General features: G+C 40.1%; 1 protein-coding gene across 3 annotated transcripts in view; it reads left to right on the forward strand.

Annotated features, from left to right (window-relative positions):
• Positions 1-18,388: 18,388 nt before the first annotated feature.
• Positions 18,389-26,191, forward strand: part of LOC145997184 (diacylglycerol kinase theta) — a 262,475-nt gene continuing 254,672 nt past the window's right edge. For all 3 annotated transcript variants that reach the window (XM_083133895.1, XM_083133897.1, XM_083133896.1), the window contains exon 1: positions 18,389-18,729. In XM_083133895.1, the coding sequence (XP_082990021.1) occupies positions 18,594-18,729 (136 nt within the window). In that variant the 5' untranslated portion in view covers positions 18,389-18,593. The remainder of the gene's footprint in view (positions 18,730-26,191) is intronic.

Consider the following 26,191-nt stretch of genomic DNA (forward strand, 5'->3'; position numbering starts at 1 on the left):
CTTGTTTTAACTAAATGTTTAGCGGGTATAATGACAAAAAATTCCTTAGAGCTTGCCGAGCTTGTTGTTCATCATGGAAACGGACGTTGCTAGGGAACTTAAAGAAAGTTTATTTTCACCCCGAATGCTACTGTAAGGGAATTATGCTAGAGTTTTCGATTGATTGATTGATTGATTTGGTGTTTTAAGTCCACTTTGTGCACAGTATTAGAGTTTTCGAATTTTAAAATGTGAGCATCAGAATTCATTGCAGAGGATAGATATAAATTTGCGAAGAATGAAGGAAAACATTTCTTTATTTCAATTATCTTTAAAAATGTAAAACTGACTACAGAAGTAAAATGTTAGTGTCGCTATTGAATTCGTTTACATAAAACATCTAACTAACTATCTTGAAACTGTTATTACTTACCCAGCTTATTATTAAGAAAAAACAGTAATATTTTGATTATTTATACATATTACAGCGCATACACACATAAATTTACGTTCAAAACTTTCCAAATAAGAGAACCACGTCGGCGAGCGCACGAGTATTATTTTCTAAACATAGAATTGTCGGGGCTGTTCAATGGTTTTGGTATAAAAAATTATGGAAATTTTAATTTGCGAAACTCAGAACTATCCGAAAACTTCTGACCAGTACCGGCGATTGGGTGTCAAAACTGGGGAAGGGGGGGGGGGGGGCAAGGACAGTTATTTTCTCTTGGTAGACAAGCATTAAGAAGCCATAGTACCGGGCGAAATTGGCAAAAAAATGTCAGCGACAACTGCCCCCCCCAAATAGCCAAACTGTATATGTGTGTGTGTGTGTACATGTACAGACACACACACACACACACACACACCCACCCCCCCCACACCCCCCCACACACACACACATGGATCTGGCCCCTCCCTAAAAAAAAACCTGGATACGGGCCTGTGGCTATGTGACATATCAAAATGATCTCTTTGTCACAAGGGGGACACGAGGCAGGATGGGATATTTAGTTTTATTGTAACTTTCATCATTCTCACGTAGATGATCATTTCATGAGCCATCAGAAACATACATATATACCCCATGTACTGTATATAATAACCTAGACAAGTAGTAAGGGATAGGCGGGGGCTGAAGCCTAGGACCCAATTCAAAACTTCATTAATTTTAAGGGACAAGAAATTCACAATATGAGGCAGGAGTAAAAAGGAGAAGGGAAACTTACAAGGTGTTGCTCGACCCTTGTTTCCGTTGTAGTACAGTCAAATCAAATTAGAGTTTAACCTGGACAATCAAGAAAATGAAACGAAACTTACTGGAGCATATAGTACTACTTGAGTTGTGTTTCCCACAAAAAGTCCAAAAGAATCCCGTTGCGGGTTTCGAAGATATGACGTCATCAATATGGCCGCCGTCAGAATTTGTAGTGCAATCTTTTAACGCGTATAACTTTTCACAGGATAGAGATAGAAGCTTCGTTTTTGCACCAAATGAAAGAAAATCGATTGGGCAATTTATCGAATAAAGTATATTATACGTACTGGACACACTGTCTGAAATATATTAACAAAAATTGAGAAAATTACTTCATAATTATAAAGTAAGTACTATTGAACACTTTGGCATTATAATTGTAGAGCGTTTTGAGGAATTTACAACGGCACGTGGCTCCTTTTTTTACCATTAGCCATAAGGAAGTTATTTGATTTAATGTAGTGGTTGTTTGGTAGCTGATACACAGCCCTACTAGTGCGGCTGAAATGTAAGGAAAAATGGTAGATGATTTCACTTCTGGCGGAAGACATGCCCTTTGGGGGAGGGGAAGGAGGGTAGTACATTCATTCCTGAATGTAAGACACTCAATACCACAAGTTTTTCAAGCTCTCGTTGGTCGGTAATGGCGTCATCAAAATGGCGGCCATGGCGAATATTTCCATCACTGAACTCTGTTACTACATTACAGTTATTTATAATTCATTTATTCATTGCATCTTATTTTCATGCAAGTTGCAGTTTAGAACTCTATTATGAAAATATAAAATATAAAAGACCCACTTTATCATATAACATTAAATATGGTGGTCAATAAGGCCGCCAAAATCTAAAAATAAACATTCCACCGATATGATCATGTTTGGAATCATTCACTGTGTTTTGGAGGTTCCAGAATTCAACGGTGGAAGACTGAGTCTATGAAATAATACTAGTTGTCTTTTGACAATCTCTATATATACACAGGGTGATACGCGTTTAAAGATTGCACTACACATTCTGACGGCGGCCATATTGATGACGTCATATCTTTGAAACCCGCAACGGGATTATTTTGGACTTTTTGTGAGAAACACAACTCAAGTAGTACTACATGCTCCAGTAAGTTTCGTTTCGTTTTTTTGAATGTCCAGGTTTGCCTCCAAAAGTGCCTAATTTGACTCTGCTATTGAGGATTTTCAAGCGATGAAGTGACTCCTAGATACGTACTTCCCTTGGGGTCACCACGTTAAAATAAATGCCAGCATTCAACTTGGTACATGGCATTCCCTGTTCGACCACGTCACAGAAAGATCTCTATCATAAATCCTTTTCGATGTACGAGGTTGATACGAAGTTACGTACATACTTAAGTTATTGAAGAGCTCGGGTGTAAAACGTGGTAAGTGACATTTTGGTTATTTCTGAGCTCATTAGAAAAAGGTTATTAGAAGCTATACCGTAGATAAATTGTTTTCGTGTTGTGTTTACCTATTTCAACAGGCTTCACTGAGTCCAATGCAAATTGTATGGCATGGCAATTTCACTCGAAAGTTGAAGGATGTCACATTTCACATCGTAACTCAAAAATTACCAAAATGTCACTTACCATGTTTTGCACCGGAACCCTTGAATATTAAATTATCCTGATATTCTTAACTTGCTTCGAAATGTTTTTCTCTGTGATCCCTTTCAGAAAAATAAAAAATCCTGACTACACCGCGCCGCTGTTATTGTTGTTTTATGAAATGTTTGCAATTCGTTTTCAAGCATGTTCTTCAGACATTAAGACACAACTGAAATATACTTAAATAAGCTATTTTTTAAAGTCAGAAATAAAAACTACGAATATTTAAATATGACCTATATTATTTTAAAGCAGTTATCCTTTGTTTCCTCATTTCAAAATTTGGAGGATATAAATATCACAAACCATGGCATGAGAAGGAAATATAGGAATTCTGACTGATTGGGTGTACGTACATACAGGCCTACGAATTGAAAAGGAACAAGGATATGGGAGCAGGGGCTTCATTGGCAGTGGTTTTAGAGGCTCGAAGTTTTTAGTAGAGTAATTTAGTTGTATATTTTTTGTTATTAACTGAACTCTTTGTTCTATGTAAAGCTATGGTCCTTTCGCCATTTTTTTATTATAATAATTTGATCTAAAATTGAAGTAATGCAGGGTCGTCGCCTTGTAATCAAGGAGTCCGGGATTCGATTCCCGGTGGAGGCACATAGTGGTTCGGTTCCCACGTTAAACTGTAGGTCCAGTCCCGATTGGCCTTACTGTCCGTCATGTGTGGATTAAGACACCAACTCAATGAAGTAATGCAGAGCTTTGTTAGGTTAGAAAATTAGAAAGTGTAAATCTTTCGAGATATAATAAATCGAAGAGTCCCTGCAATGCTAAGAGTTCTAAGGTCTTATAAGTTGTTTAAATAAATCTTCATCGTCACGATTAACCAAAAACTGACAGAAAGGCGAAGCTAAGTAACCAAAATCAAATCTAATCGAAAGGAAACAGCCTAAGCCTTTTTCTTGGTTGACGCGCGTCAGTGCATTTCCTGCTTCTTGAGATCGGAGTTCGATACTTGTTTTCAAGTAGCTCACTAACTGTCCTCACGATGTTGCGTCATTTTGGAACGCACACCTGGAATCGAAGCTGGGACCTCTTTGCACCAAAGGCGAGAGCGCTAACCATTAGACTGAGCTGAAATAATCCCACACCAAAAACAAATTCTGAATGAGATCATGTTATACGGCACTAAAATATTCTACTGTGCATGTAGGTCAGTAAAACATTTGAAAAATGGGTTAAAGGACAAAAGTGTACTTCTTATTTCGTAAGTGATGTCCCCTGAGGGATGGTAAAAAAAAGTAAAGTACTCCCCTGTGCTTAGCACCACACTATGAGGGCGTATAGGGGGTGTGGGGTTAACGCCCCACACTTTCTTGATCCGGTCGTGAGTGGGGGTGATGTGATCATCATCACGCCCCTGACCGCCTTTAATCCTTATTTCTAAGCCAAATCCTTATTTCTGATTACATAAATGTGGATATTTGTTTTGTAAAGAAGTGGATTTGTGTAGAGAAAAAAATAATTGAAGTTACTTCTCAATGACAAATGTATATTGTAAAATCTTGTAGCAATTTAAACTAAGGGACTACTGTTATTTTTATATCAACCTACAATATACTCGTTCTTTGACTAAGGTATTGAAAAACAAGGCTATTATTTACCGTTATTAACACCGCAAATATACAGCACGGTCATGCTTTTTTATTGGCCGAAGGTGGAAACTAGTGGGATCAGGGTAGAAAACTAAGGCAGGGGGTAACAGGATGGACAGTTGGGGTGCCAAAAATAGACCTCGCCTGTATGAAAATTTTATCTTGGACCTTCCTTTTGTATGCAAATATTTGTCAAGATATTAAACTCCTATAAAGGATTGTAGGAATAAGTATTAGCAAGCCGAATATGATAATCAAATTGACAGTCAAAAGTTACATGTATAATTACATAATCACAGTAGTACAGTGAATATTTTGTCCAGCTAATAAAGTTCAATGTACCTTAATATATGTGTTTTTGTTGTCAAAGCTAGTACTGTAATTGTAATTACAATTTTTCAAAGGTTGACTTAAGTGTATTAAGTTCCAACTTAAGGAAGAAAAAAAATAGAAACAAATCTCTATTTATGCTTTACTTAGCTTCCCCCCCCTCCCCAACTCCAATCTCTGAAGATATCGGCGCCTATGCACGTCACTCCCTTCCCATATAACATTTTGCGTTGAATTCAATATGGCGGACATCCAATTGGAACACACCAATGTGGTTCCCCTTAAGCCTAACCTGTTTCTATCATGACCAATTGTACCCAGCCTAACTCCTGTATTTTTTATAAGGAGTGTTAAGGGACTTTTGAATCACCCTGGAATCACTTTGTCAACATGAGATCAAGATATCTCACACACACACACATTATATATATAATGGGTGTGTGGGTGTGTGTGGGTGTGTGTATGTGATGGTAGGTAGGTAGGTAGGTAGAGGGGAGCCTTAGGTAATATTTTGCGGTGGGCCTAAGATTTGTAGATCCAGCACTGTATGCACACAAACGCCACACGCTTTAGCAGTAAGTTCTTGACTATGAGAAAATACTGTTTCAGCACGCACTTCTTCCGACGCCAATTTCTTGAAGAAAGAACACACTTTACAAATAAGATTTCTGTCTTGTGAACGTAATATTTTACCCTTGGTGCCTGTACTACTAGCACTAGGTTTCGAGAGCGACATTATTAATTTCATTTGCTTTAATCTACTTAGCTTTTCTGTCACTTTTGGCTAATTGCGAAGATGGGAATGAGTAATGATATAATAAAATTGATGAATGGACATTGATAAACATCCATGTCCAGGCCGGGATTCGAATCCGGGACCCCTGGCGTCGTAGAGCGATATGCTAACCACTCCACCATGGGGGCCAGCGCGACACTATTAAATACCACTCACGGAACACACAATATTGCACAACTATCGAACATAAGGGCTGTATTGCACAGCGCGCTACGACACTAGGGGTCCTGGGTTCGAATCCCGGCCCGGGCATAGGTGTAAGTGTCCATTCATCCATTTCATCATATCATCATCAATCCTCATCTTCGCGATTAGCCATAAGTGGCAGAAAAGCGAAGTAAAATAAATCATATCAATCAATAAGGGCTGTATTGAATCCTCTCACAACTGTTCTTCGTGGCGTACGAGTAAAATTATCTTACACCGCCCTTGTTATGAAAACGCTGAACTCAAACTGACTTAACTGACTCGCAATGTTCGTGAACGCCCAAGACAATGAAGGGTCATTGTGCATATTCAGCCGAATTTAACACCCATACCTTTACCAAGATACAACAACTCAGCGGGGTCAACACTGTGGCAACGAAAGAAAAACAGACTGAACACGGAAGGAAAACGAAAGGGCCATTGTGTGTGTGTGTAGAGACGTGTTGTTTCCCGTGTTTCTTCAAGAAACGATAATTCCGGCTGTAGGCGACGCAAATTCATGGGACTTGGACAGTCAGGTTCAAAATGTCGTGCCCCATCTTATGATGAAGCTTTAAGTGGCGAGTTTTATGAAAACTTCTTGCGCGCAAGAAAAATACAGGACACGGCTTTTAACTTGCGCGCCGCAGTTTCCTAACTATACAACGTTGCACTCCTGCCTAGTGTTGCCAACCACTTTTCGGCAATGTTTATACAGACGTATTCAAAATGTCCCTACAACTGACCAAATGTCCCTACGCCAAGTAAAGCGACTAAAAAACACCACCTCATAAGCATGCAAGACAGAAGATAAAATATACACATTTTCTTACCAAATCTTTCTGCTCGATGCTTCCACAATTTATGAATAACGGTGAAGGTGAGTCGTTTACTGTTGATTATGTTCTTTAAAGTCATACATGCTGCTGCTGTGAAGAGATAGATGTTGGTTGTATTTCCTGCAGTCTTATTCACGTGCCTTAAGGGAAGATATTTATCACTAGCAAAGAATTTAACAATTCTGGTCCCATTTTATTTACCTTTTTTTGTTTTTGTGTCACTTAACATTGAAAATATTATTTCTGTTTCTGCGTTAGAATGTGGTAATGTTAGCACTATTTTCGCGAGAGTGGAAATGTTTACAAAAAAGAACTTGCCTTCAAAGTTCTTGGTAACCGATAACATGTTCCAAAATTCTGATGGAGATTTGCACCTTTGCACAATAAAATGTTATTTTCCAACATTGAAAAAAGTCCCTACGTTTTCCCTCATTTGGCAAAATTTGTCCCTACGCGGGCAAAATATAGTGAAAAGTCCCTATGCGTAGGGAAATGTTCCTACGGTTGCCATCACTGCATCACGCTCTCCGTAGCTCCGCCCGATATCGCTTCTAAAACCGTACGTCGCATAGTAGAAAAAAGTGGCTTGGAACTATCTAAAGTAAATGAATAACTACGGAAATATATTCTGATCCCTCCCGTCGCTCATCACACATATTACAGCATATAGCCAAGGGGTAAACTATTAATTTCGTATATTTTAAAGCGGCCCTCCGCGATGGAGTGGTTATAACAGCGCGATACGACGACAAGGTCCCCGGGTTCGAATCTCGGTCTGAACGTGGGTGTTCTTTGTGAGTCCACTAATCACGGATATCTACAATAACGACTGAGGGTTCGTCGCGCTGACCACACGTCACCCCGTAACTGGTTGGATGATTGCCCACCTCGGCAGTGGAAGTCGGTAGGTTAGACCCTGGCCCTCACGGGCTGTTGCGCCGCGGGTTATTTTTATTCTTTTCGCTCATCTTCGCGAAGATCTTTATAATGTGGCAATTTATGATAGTTCAGGCTTCAAATTTACCCTTACAAACTCTCTCCCCTCGATGAAAAACTCTAAATAAACTTAGTTCAACCAGGGGCGCGTTAAAGGCAGATAGTTGGGCGGGGGCGTCAAACCAGGGTGTCCCCTTGAGTAGCGCCGAAACCTAATTTCTGATTATACAGGGTGACTGGTATTTAGATGTATTCCCTGAAAGGGGTCAAAGTAGAGACAATTTGAAATAAATTTGACCATATGATACCCCGTCCGAAAATTAGTAGTTTTTGAGATAATCGAATTTCAATTGTTTTTTTAAAAACATGACAATTTTTAACATAAAAATATAAATTGAGAAAAAACTGCTCATTGTATGGAACTTATTTCAGCGTTTTCTCATAGCTAACAAATAAGTGGTTCGTTGAAAAAAGTTTCTCCCAAATAACAATCACTTGTAAGTAACGGGTGGGTCTAAACTTACAAGTGATGATAAAAAAAATGCACTCTTAGTTTACTTGGCAACGTATTAATAACAAAAATGTGATGACACGAAGCGTACAAATTACTTTAATTACTTCCTTGTGTCATCTGCTATCCAACAAGGTACAAATGTTGCTGACATTCACATTTGTGTACAAGAAATAATACTTCATTCATCTTCATGTGAATGGAATCAACGAACAATACAATTAAAGAACATTACACGTCTTGCTCAAAGTGGGCACCTCCGTTACGAATGCAGGCACGCAGGTTTTTACGGACATTTGGTCTCTTAACTCGTGATCTGATGGTGTCCTTGATGTGTTGACCAGCTGTTAAGATCCTCTCCCTGAGCTATTCTTGCTAGTTTTCACGTGGCTCCAAATGTAGAAGTCGCAAGGCGTCAAATCGATCGGGAGATCGAGTTGGGCAACCATCATGCTGGTAAATCATGTCACGTCTTGTAGCTAGGGGCACATCCTCCAACAACATTGCCATCCCGTTCCTCAAAAAATGTTCATAAGTGATGCCATTTAAGATTTGGGGCAGGAAAAATGGCTCGATCAAATGATTGTTGATGACGCCCATCCATACTTCTGCCTGGGCGTGCGACAGTGGCTGGATGAAAGTTACCCAAAGAAATGGATTGGCCGGACTTCCGGTGGCGGTAATAAGTGAGTCGGACGTATTGCGTTGAGCTCTCTATTTTTCGCTAATTACGGTAAGAAGAATCAAGTTCTAGTGTTATCCGGATATTATCTAGTGTTTCGGAAGTTGTCAGATGCCCGATGTAAGTAACCCGGTTCCGTGGTTGTGAATAATTGTACAAAAATCGCTAAAAACTGTGCTTACCGAAGTACAAAGACGGTGCTTTGTTTTGATTCAAAGAACAGTTCTTTTGAATCAGTGGACTCAGATCGCATTATATACACCGTTAGCCACATTTGTGGTTCGTCAGCTTTCCATTGGTGATCGAAGTGCATAAAACCTAATTAAAATCTCACATCGGACTGTACTTTGGGGAACTGAGAGCTAGTATATTCGTGTAATCGTGTAATTCGGCAAAAATCACCGGTTCGCGAGTGCGGGGTAATCGTGCTGTATAAAAGACATTGTACTGCACATTTGCTTCATTCCTTCCGGACACAACAGGAAGATACAAATCGTGGTGTACACTTTGACAGGTGTTGTGTGCACCGATAATATGTTCGAAAACGCAATTGGGGGGTGTTTTTCACCAACTTAGGCGTCTTCGTAATTTGCTTCCCGTTTCCTCAAGCTTCGACAATGAAAAAACAGGACTTTGAAACACCTAAATCCCCTCCACTCAGGACTGCTCGATACAGACGACGTGGTTTTCAGCTTTCCTCATCTGATACGGATCTGACAGAAATACATGGACCACACATATTACAAGGATCGACTGTTCCCAACTTTCGCTCCAGAGAATCACTTCATAATTCCACGAATTCGCTCCCAGATGCTATTACGGACCCTAAACTACAGAAAACCGAATCTACAACTAGTGTTTCCAACAAGAGGCCCCGTGATAGTGGCGATTCATCTGGTGAGGATTCCCGAGTGGATGCTGAGGGCTTTCAGCTCAGCAAGAAGACGGCAAGGAGATTACCGATATATCAGCCAATATCCATCCCACTGAATAATCAATTTAGTGCTCTTCAGGAACACGAAACTGAGGATGCTCCTGGTGACAAAGGGGATGATACAACCACACGAAATTCTATTCAAGATACCCGTCGAATGAAACCACCACCCATATATGTGTTTAACCTTAACAATTTCTATGCCCTCTCCCAACACTTCAAAGCACTTAAAATTAATCCTACAATATACCATACTTCTACTGGATCAAAAATTCACTTTGCCACTATGGAGGAGTATAATATTGCTATTGATCATCTGAAAAGTCATAATCTCGAATATGCAACCGGGACTCAAACAGGGTTTCCGGTACTTCGAGTTGTACTGCGAAAACTTCCAATGGATACAAATATTATGGATATCGGTAGATTCTATCAAGAACTAGGTTATGATGTGCTCAAGGTATCTCAGTTGAAACAGAAGGATCAAAGTAGCCATAAACTCGTGCCATTACCTCTTTTTCTGCTGACCATTAAAAAGACTGAATTTGCGAAAGGAATCTATAAAGAACCATATTGTGAACAACACCGTGTGGTGATAGAGGAGTATCACCCACGGCAATTTATACAGTGTTTTAAATGTCAGAGACTTGGACATGCCCAACAGAACTGCAATGCCATAGCTCGCTGTGTCAAATGTGCTCAATTACATGATACACGGAAATGTCCTAAAAAAGACCGTACATCACCTGCTAAATGTGTAAACTGTGAAGGTGACCACCCTGCTAACTTTCGCGGTTGTCCAATTTTCCAACGTGTACAACGAGCGCAAGAACTCCGCAAAAATGGTGTACAGTCTTCTTCTGACACTCCTAAGCAATCACCTCCTTCCTTACAAGACCAGACAGCTTTCCCTGCACTACCAAACACTAAGAGCTATGTTACTGCTGCAAATACAAAAACTAATACCAGAGGCCAGGAATTTAAGGACATTTGGACTAGCATAAAAGAAATTTTCGATTTCAGGGGTTTTCTTCAAAAAATTAAATCTGGACTACAGCGAATTAGTCATGCCAAGACAATCGTAGATAAGTTCAGTGTTGCCATGGATGTTTTGGATAACCTTTTCGGAAATGGCCCGTAAAGGTACTCCGATAAGTAGAACATTGACGTGTGTTCAGTGGAATGCTGATGGAGTTCGTACTCAATTCCTGACTTTCAAACAATTTTTACGTGAATATAATGTTGATATAGCTCTGGTGAATGAAACGCACTTGAAACCCCGTAATAAATGGAAAATTGCAAATTATACTATTTATAGAAACGATCGGTTCCCGGGACGGAAAGGAGGTACGGCTGTAGTTGTGAAATCTTCGCTATTTGCACGTCAACTTCCAAATCCAGCTCTAGAAGCTTTAGAAATCACAATAATTGAACTATTAACTACCACCGACCCACTAATTTTGGTAGCAGGATATAACGTTCCAGAACAGCTTATTCCTATACAAGAACTAGAGACTGTTTTTCGCTTGGGCCGCAAAGTGATTTTAGCTGGTGATCTAAATTGTAAAAACCCTGCATGGAATTCGCGTGTAGTGAACCGTGGAGGTGCCTCTCTTCTCCAAAGTGTCCAACAATTGAACTTGCCCATTCTTGCCCCAAGAGAACCCACTCATTATCCACGAGGACGTGGACTTCCAGATGTGTTGGATATCTTGATATATCAAGGTGTAAATATTATGACTGGTCCCTATGTTATTCATGATCTAGACTCGGACCATCAACCAATACTCTTTGAAATTGTTCATCATAATTTATTGAAGCCTCCTCCTCCAAAATATCATGTTACAACAGACTGGGATGCTTACACTCGACAATTAGTGCCTATCATTGACTTGCATTTAGCTTTAAAAAACCCAGCCGAAATTGATTCGGCTTTACAAAACCTTACAGCAGGTATACAAACTTCTTATCTTTACTCCACTATCAGAACCCCTCAGTTATACAATAACTATGGCTGTCTATCCCGTGAGGGTATGATCCTCCTGAACTGTAAAAAATATTTCCGACGGAAATGGCAACAAACTTATAACCATCGCTACAAACAGTTGTATAATCAATTTCACGATCGATTTCGCCGATATCTCATTCGGCAGCGACAGGCAGATTGGGACACCGAATTCTCCGGGATATCAATGCAGGATAGTAGATTCTGGCAATTATTAAGAAATTATCTGCGAAAGAATCCACAATCTGCTACCTACCCTCTCCAGGGTCCAAATGGCATGGTGTACACACCAGAGGAGAAGGCTGAAGTGTTCTCCAAACATCTGGAGGACCAATTCCACACACCAGATCAACCGCATAATGGCAATTATATCCAGAAGATTCAACATCAACTGGAACAATTACGTCATGAACCACTCACAGCTTATCCACTTCTCACAACCCCTCAGGAGATCAAAGGTGTTATAAATCTTCTTCGACCTGGTAAGGCACCTGGCTTTGATACTATTACTACATTACAACTGAAGAACGGCCCCAGAAAATTGTTAGTTTTTCTAGCAAAAGTCTTCAATGCTATATTCCTTACCGGCTATTATCCATCAAGTTGGAAACTAGCAAAAATAATCCTCTTGCCAAAACCAGGAAAGAACATTCTTCTACCACAGAATTATAGACCTATAAGTCTTCTGAGCCATGTTAGCAAAATCTTTGAACATATACTACTCAGACGATTACAAGCTGTGGTGGATGAAAAAGGCTTGCTACCGTATCATCAATTCGGATTTCGTCGACATCATAGTACTACTACGCAACTGGTCCGAGTAGTGGAGTATGTTACAGGAAACTTTAATCTCAGTCGACATACTCTAGGGGTATTTCTTGACTCCGACAAAGCCTTTGATCGAATTTGGCATTCTGGATTAATTGTGAAACTATCGGAATTGGGAGTTCCTATTTATTTGGTGCAATTATTGGATCAGTATTTACAAAAGAGACAATTTCAGGTGCAATTTTTAAGTGCTCGATCTACCGTTAAGATCATACATGCTGGTGTCCCTCAGGGAGCTGTTTTATCTCCACTTCTGTTTGCTTTATATACCAGTGATATCCCTGCTACTCATAGATGCATGTTAGCTACCTATGCAGATGATGTTGCCATCTTTACAAATAGCCCTTTACAAGATCTATGCTATAGCAGGATGAGACAACAACTATTAGAGTTGGAAGATTGGTCTACTCGCTGGTGCATGAAGTATAATTCACTGAAGAGTGCTGCGGTTTTATTTACACGTCGACATAGACAACTACCAAAGATTCTACGACTCCAGGGATCTTCTATACCGGACAAACCTTTTACCACATATCTAGGAGTGGTTTTGGACCGAAGACTAAATTTCCATAAACACATCTCAACTGTGACAGCAAAAGCACAAAATCGAGTTGGACAATTGTACCCAGTTTTCCGAAATCCTACCTTGGGACTGACGACTCGCTTGCATGTGTATAAGATGATGGTACGTCCCACACTCCTGTATGCAGCACCAGCTTGGGGTCATCTCCGACCTTCAGTCATAAGGACATTGCAGATTATACAGAATAATGTTGCTCGACTTATTACTGGTCATAGCCGAGATACTCGTATCTTACAAATCCATGAGGACCTTGAACTAGATTATGTTCAATCTGCTATATATGCCATGTGTTACAAGTTCTGGAGCCAGATCCAACAGCATCCAAATCCAGCGGTTCGGGGCATTGGAACTCGACCACAGGTCCGGATGACCCACTCCATGCCCCGAAATTTTGAACAAATCTAAATTCAAAAATGCTATTGTATTATTGTGTTATGTGTTACATATACTCCCTGTTTATGAGTACTTCAAAGTACTGTTTTCAATGGAGCAGATTAGTGTTCCTTGATAGTGCAGTTATAAAAGCACAGATTGTGATTTTGTTGTTTCTTTGTTACTTATTGTTACTTATATATTGTTATCATTATTATTATTCTATGTGGTTATTTTATGTTTTGTGTCTTAAAGTGATGTGCAAAATGTAGTTTGCGATTAGAACTTTTCATCAGTGCACCGAACTATGTATGGTTTGAAAAATAATAGTGATTTTTTCCTTCCTCTGTCAATGCAAAATTATAACAAGGAACTCAACAATTTCAAATTAGTGAAATAATACAGATGAACTATTGTCCAAATCCCGGCCGACAGTCGACCCGGGTTATAGCAAGAAAAATGTTGTATATACACTATTTTGTAAGAACATGATAGTAAGTCAAGGGCACAATGGTCCCGATACTTACAAAAAACCTGTTAATAAAGCATTGGCATTGGATTGGCCGAGGCGGCCCGATTCCCTGGCCAGCTCGATCCCCCGATTTCACGCCTTGCGACGTTTACATGAGCCACATGACAAGACACCGGTAAACTCGCAAGAGGAGCTCAGGGAGAGGATCTTAACTGCTGGTCAACACATCAAGGACACCATCACATCACGAGTTAAGAGACCAAATGTCCGTAAAAACCTCCGTGCCTGCATTCGTAACGGAGGTGCCCACTTTGAGCAAGACGTGTAATGTTCTTTAATTGTATTGTTCGTTGATTCCATTCACATGAAGATGAATGAAGTATTATTTCTTGTACACAAATGTGAATGTAAGCAACATTTGTACCTTGTTGGATAGCAGATGACACAAGGAAGTAATTAAAGTAATTTGTACGCTTCGTGTCATACCATTTTTGTTATTAATTCATTGGCAAGTAAACTAAGAGTGCATTTTTTTTATCATCACTTGTAAGTTTAGACCCACCCGTTACTTACATGTGATTGTTATTTGGGAAAAACTTTTTTTTTCTTCAACGAACCACTTATTTGTTAGCTATGAGAAAACGCTGAAATAAGTTCCATACAATGAGCAGTTTTTTCTCAATTCATCCTTTTATGTGGAAAATTGTCATTTAAAAAAAAAAAACAATTGAAATTCGATTATCTCGAAAACTACTAATTTTCGGACGGGGTATCATATGGTCAAATTTATTGCAAATTGTCTCTACGTTAACCCCTTTCAGGGTAAAAGTAAAGTGCTCCCCTGTGCATAACACCACGCCATGAAGGCGTATAGGGGGTGTGGGGGTAACGCCCCACACTTTCTTGATCCGGTCGTGAGTGGTAGTGATGTGATCAGCATCACGCCCCTGACCGCCTTTACCCCCCAGGGTTTCCCCCAGGTACCCATGTTATTCGACGCTGGGTGGGCGCCGGGGCCGCTTCCATCGTTAGAAATGTTCCCGGATTTGTACCGGCCGTGGATCGAACCCGGGACCTTTAGTATGGTAGTCAGACGCGTTACCGACTGAGCCACCGCGGCCACCTAAACACCTTTCAGGGAATACATCTAATTACCAGTCACCCTGAATAAGCGTGGCTATTTGATTTAAAAAGAGTTGAATTTGTGTAGACAAGAATTAATAGAAAATACTGCTGCATTACATAATAAATACGGGTCATTCGGAAAGTAACTTCCGTTTGGGCATAAAAGAAACACCAGGACATTGTGAGAGTTTTTATTATATACAACTGAAAGAGACAACTCTAAGCTATTTTTCTACATAAGCACTGTTTCTGTTGATACACTTATCATATCGGTGAACAAGGTTTACAATATCCATGCCGCCTGTGCATTCAGCCACGAAGAAACTCATGGCAACTGTGTTTTGGGACAGAGGAGGGGTACTGTTGGTGGAGTTCCTGGAACGAGGCACAACAATCAACGCCCAAGCGTGTTATGAAACCATGAAAAAATTGCAACGAGCAATGCAAAACAGGCGACGTGGCATGTTGAGTTCTGGCATTGTTCTCGTGCATGAACACTCGCCCGCATACTGCTGCTCGAACCAAGGACCTTCTCCAAATATTCAGTGGGAATTGTTCGACCACCCTCCTTACAGCCCAGATTTGGCCCCTAACGATTATCACCTCTTTCCACATTGATTGAGTTGCTTTATTTTACTTCGCTTTTTGTGCCACTTTTGGCTAATTTGCGAAGATAGGGATGAATGATGATACTCACAAACATCCACGTCCAGGGCGGGATTTCAATCTGGGACCCCTGGCGTCGTAGCGCGGTGTGATAACCACTCTGCCACGGGAGCCGGCTCACCTCTTTCCACAAATGAAGATGTGGCTAGGTGCATAGGGCTTCAACAATGACCAGGAGCTCAAGGACAGTGTTATTGCATGGCTGAATGCACAGGCGGTATGGGTATTGTAAACCTTGTTCGCCGATATAAGTGTCTCAACAGAAACGGTGCTTGTGTAGAAAAATAGCTTAGAGTTGTCTCTTTCAGTTGCATATAATAAAAACTCTCACAATGTCCTGGTGTTTTCTTTTATACCCAAACGGAAGTTACTTTCCGAATGACCCTCGTATATTGAAAAATCTAGTAGCAATTTAAGGTAAGAGATTACTGTAATTTTGATATCATTATGCAGGCATTAAATACATACATACATACAGTCAGCGGCAATAAAAATGGGACTCCTTTATTCTGAAATACTCGCTTCCCGTTATGTGTGTTGCCTAACTACAGCGGAAGTAGATGTCGCCTCTGAAAATTTCCTTTTCGAATCCAATTATCGCCGTGGAGTTAGACAACAAACATAACGCCTGGCAGGGAAGAGAATATTTCAGGATCTACGTGTCTCATTTTTATTGCTGGTGACTGTACCTACAATAAACGTATTCTTTTTGACAGTAACACTTATAGTACAGTAAAACCTCGTTAATCCGGAATAATGGGGTGGGGATAACCCAAAAGAACAGTAGAAAGTGCATAAAAAACACCGTTTATTATGGCGTATTTAAAGGGCATAGGCTTAAATACACTATACAGTACAGTAAAATGTAAAGCAATACTGTAGGCGCGATACACATATTATGATGATGTGCGATTGTTGACTTCTAGCCACATTTAAAACTTTGCATTCTGCTTTTTTTTCTTTTTTTGTTGCCTGTCCGGATTAGTCGAAGTCCGGATTATCGAGGTTTTACTGTATTTAAAAAATAACGGTATTGTTTTTCTTATGGTAAACCATAAGAATGCAACATGTTCAAGGTTTTTATTGGGAGTAGAAAGGAGGGGGGGCAGGTAGAAAGAAGAGGGCGGGTGAAAATGTTATCTTGAGCCACCGCTGGATTCGACAACTGAATGGAGAAGGGGATTAACATTTTGTTCGGAAAAATGCGTTTTGCAGCCCAGTTTCGCCTCTTCGTGATATATTTACTACTTTTTCCATCGAGTCGCAAAAGTTTAGTTGCCATAATCGTTGCCGCAACACTTGTACTTCGATGGGATGTGTGGCTTAGGCCCTAACGCACCCTTCCCTACAGTTTCCAGCCCGCCTGGACGTGGGTGAGAGGCACAGTTTGATCTTGGCTTCCACAGAGGCGAGAGCCGTATTCACTCAGAGGCATTCTCCCTCACACACCAACGAACGACTTCAAACGGCGCTCAGGCTTACGGCGTTTCCCTCGCCAGCGAGATCTGCCGCCAGATGACTCTGTCCGCTCGCAGTCAGTGTTGCCAAAAGAAGGGAATTTTCCCTCGACGCAGGGGAAATTCTGTTTGAAATTTTAGGTGAAAACATAAAAAGACAAATGTTAATACAAATTATAGTGAAATTTTGAGACATGTGGGCTATATACCAAATTCAAGCCTTTGAAAACGTGAAATGCATTTTCTATTTTTCGTCTTGCAGTTTATTACCGCAAAATCGAACGGGTTCGAATCCCGGAATAGGCATGGATGAGCTTTGTGAGTGTCCCTTCATTGATTTCATCATATCATCACTCATCCTCATATTCGCGATTAGCCGAAAGTGGCAGAAAAGCGAAGTAAGATAAACAAAATCAACGAATCACAATCCAAACTAGACTCTAATATATTTTTTTAAAAAGCAAGCAATAACTTTCCATTATCTACAAAACTTATTGTGCTATTACAGATAATGTTAATTGAATGATATAAATTTTATACTTCGAATATTTTTTTTTTTAGAACATGGTGTGATTAATTTTACTTTGTTATTTCCCTCTTAATTTCTATGTCTCTATGTCAGTGTAAATAATAATAAGTTACAAAGTAAATTTAGTTGATTTTTGTTACTTAGCGTCGCTTTTTTGCCACTTTTGGCTAACCGCGAAGATAACGATGAGTGATGATTAATGAAATTCATGAAGAGACAGTCACAAAGACCGCCTATGCCCATGGCGGGATTCGAACCCGGGGTGTAAGGGCTGGATACAGACAAATGCCAAGCTCACATCCACGTATTACACACTGGACTTCATTTAGCAGACTAACGAAGCTCTGGCGCCTCAACTTGCAGCCACGGCTTATGTTGTGTCGTCTGTATATGTTTGTGATCATGTCACCCTACCGTTGCGATCATCCAAAAGTGGAAGAAAAGCGCCGTAAAGCAACATAATTCAATCAACCGAACCCATGGTCCCTGAAATCGTAGCGCTCTGTGCTAACCACTTCACCACGGAGTGCGGCAAAGTCAATTTCATATTCACGATTCCAATCTGAGATGAAGGGGAAAAAATTTACGGAAAGGGAAATTTCGAACCTAGGAAAGGGAAATTGAAATTACTGGTTGTGGCAACACTGCTCGCAGCTGCGCGAGCGCGAATCTCCATTGGAAGTGATGGTCGCTTGTGTTGGCAGGAGCTTAGGAAATGCTCGATAGCCATGTCGCTCTGAAGTCCAGGGACGCCAAACGGCAGCAGAATGTTCCTGTACGGATCAGAGATTACGTAGGCATGTAATATGTGTTTGCTTGGTGTCATTTCGCGGTGAAAATCTGGCGTCATCGGTGCCGCGGTGCTTCTGGGATCATGGCGTCCTGCTTGGCCGAGACCCCAGCTAGCCACGGGCACAGCTTCACCAAGAAAACGTTCCACAAGCCCACCTACTGTCATCACTGCACTGATATGCTATGGGGCCTTATACAACAGGGCTACACGTGCGAAGGTAAGTGAGGACCGTATCGTGTCGTGCATAGGTGTTTGTAGGTTTATTCCAGGTTGACCGGCCGGGTTAGCAGAAGTTCCTACCCGTCACCCCTCGCGCGGAGAGATGGACCCTTCAAGCCAAGGGCGGCTGCATCTGTCAAAGAGGTTTCTGTGACGAAAGACCGACTCGCGAAAAGATGCGATTTCGTGTGACGTTTTTCGACCCGCGAACTATCCTGCATAGAACTGTGCTAGTGGAGTGCGTACTGCTTGTGTCTGCTCATCCCGTGCATAAGCTAATTTTTACCCCCGCCCCTACAGGAAAATGATACAGATTATGATTTCTAGCCGCGGATATCGTTTTTAAGACCAGGCTCCTTTCAACACTTGACTTCTTACGTCATTCGGCACTTATCGTAACAGTACACACCCCCTTTTATTTCATTCTAATTTTCTCTAACGCTAAATACTAAACCTACCGCCCCAATGTTGCCTCTTATTCTTAATTTAGAGTAAATGTTCATGCTTTCCGCTGACTAATTCGTTTATATCCTTATCGGTGTTCCGTCTGCCCAATCACGTTGGGCAACAATCGCCCTTTACTGCGCTATGGTAGGCTACCGCACCACCTTGGCTATGTGCACCATTCTCGTTAACATGAACCGCTTTGCTAGTATTTTTTCTCGAGTCAATAATGTGTGTGTTGCCAGTGGATAAGACTTAACAATCATATCAAAGCCAACTCAACAATTGAAACACTTTTACTTCCTTCTTTATTATCGCAAGCTGTCGAGCGAGCCTGGAACATGGTCGTATTGTCATTCGCTTCAATATTTCGCCATCTAAATCATTGCCCTGTCGATCTGTGTTCACTTAACACCGTCTCCCAACATTTTCCCTTTGGAATCGAGTTAAGGAGAGACATGAATACGACGTACTACGAACCACGGACCTCAGATTGAACGAATCTTAAATGTATTGATTTTGCTCTCTCGGACTGGCCGAGCCGCGCAGCCGGTTGCATGGGGAATCGAGGTGGGGGAGGGGGTAGACAGTCGCCCTGACATGGAAGATGGCAAAGTCAAGCAGAACCGTTTGAAGAGACGAGTAGTGCGAAAGAACCTAAACTTACTTTTTATTTTTACCGTACGAATTACCTGTACGAAACCACCCGCTCCACCTTGCGGCGAAAAGACAAAGCTCTAGAGACGAGAGACAGTTCAGATTCATGCGCAGATTGTCCTCCGATATAAGTGAAGAGTGCTGGAAATCGATTTCAACACGATTTGTTAAAAAAAAAAAAGAGAGAGCTCATTTCCCCCCCAACAGACTTCGAGATGTTTGTTGCAAAATGCGGATAGTCTAAAATGGGGGAGGGGTTTGTAACGTTACGACTGGCGGTTCAATCTGCCATTCTAGATGGAGCTGCTAGCGATAAAGGTGGGAGGGTAGTTCGTTCGTGGTGCTACCTGTTCGATATGCCTCCCGCAGGCAAATATGGCCCGTGCAGGGAGGGGAAGGGCTTTTGCGTTCACGCACTCTGTGCGCACACAAATATATGACGCTGTTGTGTGTGTAATGTCACGTTGGCATTAACTGCTGTGCTGAATTAGCCACAACCGGAACTGTGTCAGCTATAACAGAATGGTTCATCTGGTGTTCCCAAACCTCTCAAGCTAAAAGCCATACACCTTTCCATCCCTGTCTTGTTTATTATTCATATTTAACGTATCGTATTTTTAGTGGTTTAAGGGGTGGTCCTTTCCGAAGATCCAAATATTCACCCTGCCTTCCACGTAGCACACCCTGGACCATGGGCGCCGACTTTGGGGGGAAGGCATTTTCTGCCCCCCCCCCCAATTCACGTAGGACACATTTTATGTATATTTACATATGTAAAGTATTGTTTATGCCGATCTTACCCCCCCCAAAAAATATCTACTTGGCGTTTCTGCCCTGACCTCAATTTGGAGGCTAGCGAGGGTCTGGGGTCTGGACTCGCAGCCAGTTTAGTCCCTTGTGGGGTTCGTGTTGTGTTGTCCCTAGATCTTCGCCTCTTTTTCAAAGATTACACCATTTAATTTCTGAAGAGTCTAAGGACTCATAGTAAAGTATTTGCCTAATCATTATATTTAAATTATGCTGACCCAGAGTTATATGTTTTATATTGTAAATATCTGATTCTAATATTTTATTTCTATTTATTTACTCGTATTCTCTTCTTTCTCTTTTCTTTGTCTTTTTTCTCTTTTAATATTTTAATCAAAATTAAAGTTCTAAGTAAAAAGCAAATACGCCTTGGTTTAAAATTCTTAGGTGCCAAGGCCTAGTATTCACTCTCCTTGCTCCTCTCAAAATCCTAATCTCCTAATCCTTAATGGGGCACAACCGCTCCCAGCAAAAAATATGCACACAAGAACGGCAGGCCCCGGTAACTGCGCTGGGAGAGAGGGTGTTTTTGAGTGCGAGGTGAGAGGTGGTTGGAGGACCTCGTCCCCCGTGCCCCATACCCTGTGTTGTCCCTATACGTTTGTGGCCAGTGGCGGGAGACGCGAATTTCGGTCGGGTACCTCACCTAATCGAGAATCATTTGTAACCTACACTTCTGATGTTTTGCATAAACCCTGCACCGCACTGTAAAGAAAGAACCAAGCTCACTTTCATGTTCAGCAGAATACAGCATTGTCTTGTAAGAAATAGCGGTCCAGGGCTGGAATGGACTGTTATTATTGTATGTCGTTATCGTAATTCCTCCCATCATAGGAGCAACTTGCCGGAGGGAAGGGGTGCACTTGCCCCCCAAAATTTTCAGGTTTATGAAAATTTACAATTTAATGATATTTTTGTTTATCTCGTAGGAGGGAAGTAACTAGTAATGTTTATGATGGAGATGTAACAATTATTTATGAAAGTATGGGTGATATTTGTATGGGCTTGAAAACATTTTTAATTCTGTCCCTCAAAGTTAGGTCCCCTATGCCTCCCACGGTAAACTGAACGATCAGATATGAAGAGTAAAGTGAATAAGAAAAAAACAAAAACCTATCTCAAGCGATCTCGGCTTCCATCATTTCGAGGCATATTGCACAATGGTTCGTATTAGATTTTAAACTGTAGGTTCAACTCCAATCAACCTATCGTGAGCATAAAGTTAAAATATTCTCGAGCCTGTTAAACTTGGTGTCAAAAGACAGAACATTTGAGTCTTAAAAAGTATTAGACATAAAAATATATATGCATAAACCTGTCAGTTGGGAGAGGTGATCCATACCTGTTTGTAATTGTTCTTTCATCCAACTCATTACCATTCATCTTCGCGGTTAGCCGAAAGGGGCAGAAAGGGACGTAATGTTACAACTGGCGGACATACACCAAAATATAATAAAAAAAAGGTAAGCTAATTAAGCTGGACGGCTCATACCCCACATATGAAGGTTCATAATCAATCCTTCCCTTTTTAATGCTCACAACCCAAAAAAAAAAAAATCCTATTGACCCTCACAATAGGAACCCTCCTTTCTATTTCCTCCACCTCATGATATGGATCCTGGATAGGCTTGGAAATTAATCTAATATTATTTATTCCATTAATTTCTGCACCAAACAATCAACGAAATCCAGAAGCATCACTTAAATATTTCTTAACTGACACATTAGCATCATCAATAATTCTAGCAGCAGCATTAATTATAATTAATTCAATAAATATTAATCTACAAACTCAACTTCTAATCTTAGCATTACTAATAAAAATAGGGGCTGTTCCATTCCACATTTGAATACCAGAAGTCATAGTAGGTATAACATGAATCAATTGTTTAATAATAACAACTATCCAATAGATTGCCCCATCAACACTACTTAGCTACTCAGTAAAACAATATCATATTTTTTAAATATTCCAGTGAATTGTCTTTATCTCCTGGTGACCTTGCGAATAAATATTTCTTGACATCGTAATGTGTCGACTTGGTGTGAGAAGCATAAAAACGCCTAAAATAGTCATTAAAATCAGGCAGATATCTCCCAGGATTTTGTGCAAGTGTTGCAAACTTGAGGTGTGTTGCATAAATATTGTCCTCTCCCTCCCCCCCTCTCTCTCTCTCTCTCTCTCTCTCTCTCTCTCTCTCTCTCTCTCTGTCTCTCTCTCTCTCTCTCTGTCTCTCTCTCTCTCCTTACTGATAGCGTAGTTATGCTGACCAGCTTTTGACTACTTGGGAAAACTTTATCAGCTGAGAAAATTTTGATGCCTAAAAGAAATTAACTTGTTACAAAAATAACAATTGAAGACTACAGGGGAAAAAGGAGGCAAGTCAGTAAATGGTCGAAAATGAGTTAAAAGCAGATTCATGTAGCTTCAATGATGTAGTTTATGTGAACTCAATGTCAGAGCAATTGGGAGGTTAGTCACTGAGAAATTTAATCATGAAGATTGCGCCTTCAGGGGAAGAAGGAGGTAAGTCAGTTGAATACAGGGGGAAAGGGAGGCAAGTCATTTTACGAAAGTAACTTCACCGTCTGATCGTGCATCTGAAACACTACAATGCAGCATGGATTTTCACAATCGTGCGCGGGAAGAAAAAAAACAGAATGCTTGCGCCTCATCTGGAATCTAACGAATTTCTACACCCTGCTAGAGCTTATGAGGGACTTCTACAAATATCAGACGAAAACTTCCAAGATCTTCAGGAATTGAAAGTGTTCTGCACAAGAGAGGCTCAGGTTTACTACACAAACCTGCCACATGGACCTAAGGGGCAGAAACAATAAGAATAGCACTGCCTAAACCTGAACAAGTGAATTTGTGCACCACTTCATAATGCTGTAAACTGTTACATTGAGAAAGTTTTTCTCATAACTTTTGTACTCTTCTTGAATCAATTTCTTTCATATTTCATTTTTATACAAAGACATATACGATTGCTTCATAATACATGTAATGAACAACATACATCAATAAGAATAAATATTATTTGGTTTCAAACTTTAAATTTGCTATTCTGTACAATTATGGAAAACTGACTTGCCTCCTTTTCCCCCTGTAGTCTTCAATATGTGTAGTAAGCCTGATTAAACACACAATAAACATAGGAAAAGCACTGTTTTCCTGTTCAAATGCTTCATAAACAACCAACCAATCGTAAGGCTGCTGTTAGGAGACTGAAGGTGCTGTACGAACTCTATCCACGAGGCCATTGTTTTTCGAAAAGTGAATATATAAACTTCCATTTCCCGTCAAGTTTTTACACTAAAACCACCATTGTTATTATCATTGCATAATTATTACCTATTTAAACACGCGTGCATGATTTTACCGTGATCCACAGATAAAATATGACAGCGTGTAGACATCATGGCAAACAACTGTTCTTGAAAACTTTGTACTGTTGAGGCCTTGTTTAGGCGCTAAAAACATAACGTTTTGTCTTTTGTTTACGTAGCCATGCACTACAAATTCATCGTTGCCAATGGCAAGTATTTTATCTGTCGTTTAACATACTAAAAACATGAGTACTGTACGGGATTTCTCTTTCTGTACAAATAACAGATGTGTCCACGGTGCGATTTAAGCTTTTTGCTTTGGAAGGAATAACCACTCAATAGCGTAAGCTACCTGAACCCAATATGGCCTAGTACCCAATATGGTCTATTTGCTGTTTCCAAGTAGTTACAAGGTAAATTCAACAGTTGGCGTTAGTATGTCATTTATACTGTCCGAATGACATGATTGAACCTGTTGGCTGTACGTATAGTGCTGTAACTTGTGGACAAAGAAGCAAAATAGCTGGACTCGCGTTGTTGTCTACGTGATCTAATATTGTATTAAGTTATTGCTTACTGCATCTTCCAAGTGATAGGTGTTTATATCTTTTGTCCATTATGGTAGCTCATAATTTTTACTTAACAATGTACTTAGTTTAGACTTTAATCGAAAGTCCTGCTTAAAACGAAGGAAAGATGAACACTTTGTAAGGTAGTCTCAATATGGCCTACATAAGAATATATCGTAAAGGATATGTGCAAATGTGACATTTGTTACTCTTATGTTCACGTAGAGTGCCTGGGAGTCACTAAGGACGATGAAGGACCTTTCATTTGCCCAGACTGTGAAGTGTAATCCATGGTTTTCTGATGACAAGTTATGACACGTTACTTCCTTGTTTTTTGGTTTGTAAACGATGTTATTTCTTTGTGTAATCTCATTATGTCCTTATGTAAATACAATATAAGTGTATCAATATATACGCGTACTTATCTACCTACAAAAATAACTGTGTGGTACTATCTTTACAATTTCTGTTGCATTTGTTATGTGAAAGACCAAATATATAAATAACTAGGCCATATTGGGTACATATATACCCAGTATGGCCTAAACTTAACTTTTTAACAAAATCTTCACTTTAGCCATGTTATTATTTGGAATCGACTCCAATTTTCAATAAACGTCCAGAAATGTTCCCTCTTTTGAATCTTACCATTAGTTTTAACTTTCTGACTCTGTACACCATTAGAAACAATCGCAAACCTTAGGTAGGCCATATTGGGTTCAGGTACCTAATTAGTGATTTTGCAAGGTAGGATTTTTGTGAATGCAAATTTGTATATATGCTACCAGACAATAAATTCAACTATTGCCTTGTGGTTCTAAGCACCTTAGAATATGGGTCATCAAATCTTATGATAACATTTACACGTAATTTAGAAACACTTACTAGGGTACATTAACCCAATATGACCTACCTAAGGTTTGCGATATTTATAAGGTGTCCAAAGTCAGAATGGTAGAACTAGTGGCAAGATTCAGAAGAGGGAACATTTCTGGACGTTTACTGAAATTGGGAGCCAATTCCAAATGATGTCATGGGTGCAGGGAAGATTTTATTAAAAAGTTATATATTTTGTTCTTTCACATCAAAAATGCAACAGAAATTGTAAAGGAAGTATCACAATGTTATTTTTATTGTTAGATAAGCATGTTAATACACTTACGTTTTATTTACATAACGACATAATGAGATTACACAAAGAAATAACATCGTTTACAAACCAATAAACAAGGAAGTGACGTGTCATAACTTGTCATCAGAAAACCATGGATTACACTTCACAGTCTGGGCAAATGAAAGGTCCTTCATCGTCCTTAGTGACTCCCAGGCACTCTACGTGAACATAAAGAGTAACAAATGTCACATTTGCGTATGTCCTTCACGATATATTCCTATGTAGGCCATATTGAGTCCACCTTCCATGGTGTTCTTTTTTCTTTGTTGTAAACAATACTTTCGATTAAAGTCTAAACTAAGTACATTGTTGTAAAGTAAAAATTATGAGCTATCATAATATGGACTAGAGATATAAACACCTATTACTTGGAAGATGCAGTAAGTGTAAGTAATAACTTCCATGTGCAATACAATGTATTAGATCAGATAGAACACAATTACGAGAACTAACTATTTATCTTCTTTGTCCTCAAG

Source organism: Lepisma saccharinum, chromosome 13 (assembly GCF_977018435.1).
Source record: "Lepisma saccharinum chromosome 13, izLepSacc3.1, whole genome shotgun sequence".
Taxonomy (NCBI): Eukaryota; Metazoa; Arthropoda; class Insecta; order Zygentoma; family Lepismatidae; genus Lepisma; species Lepisma saccharinum.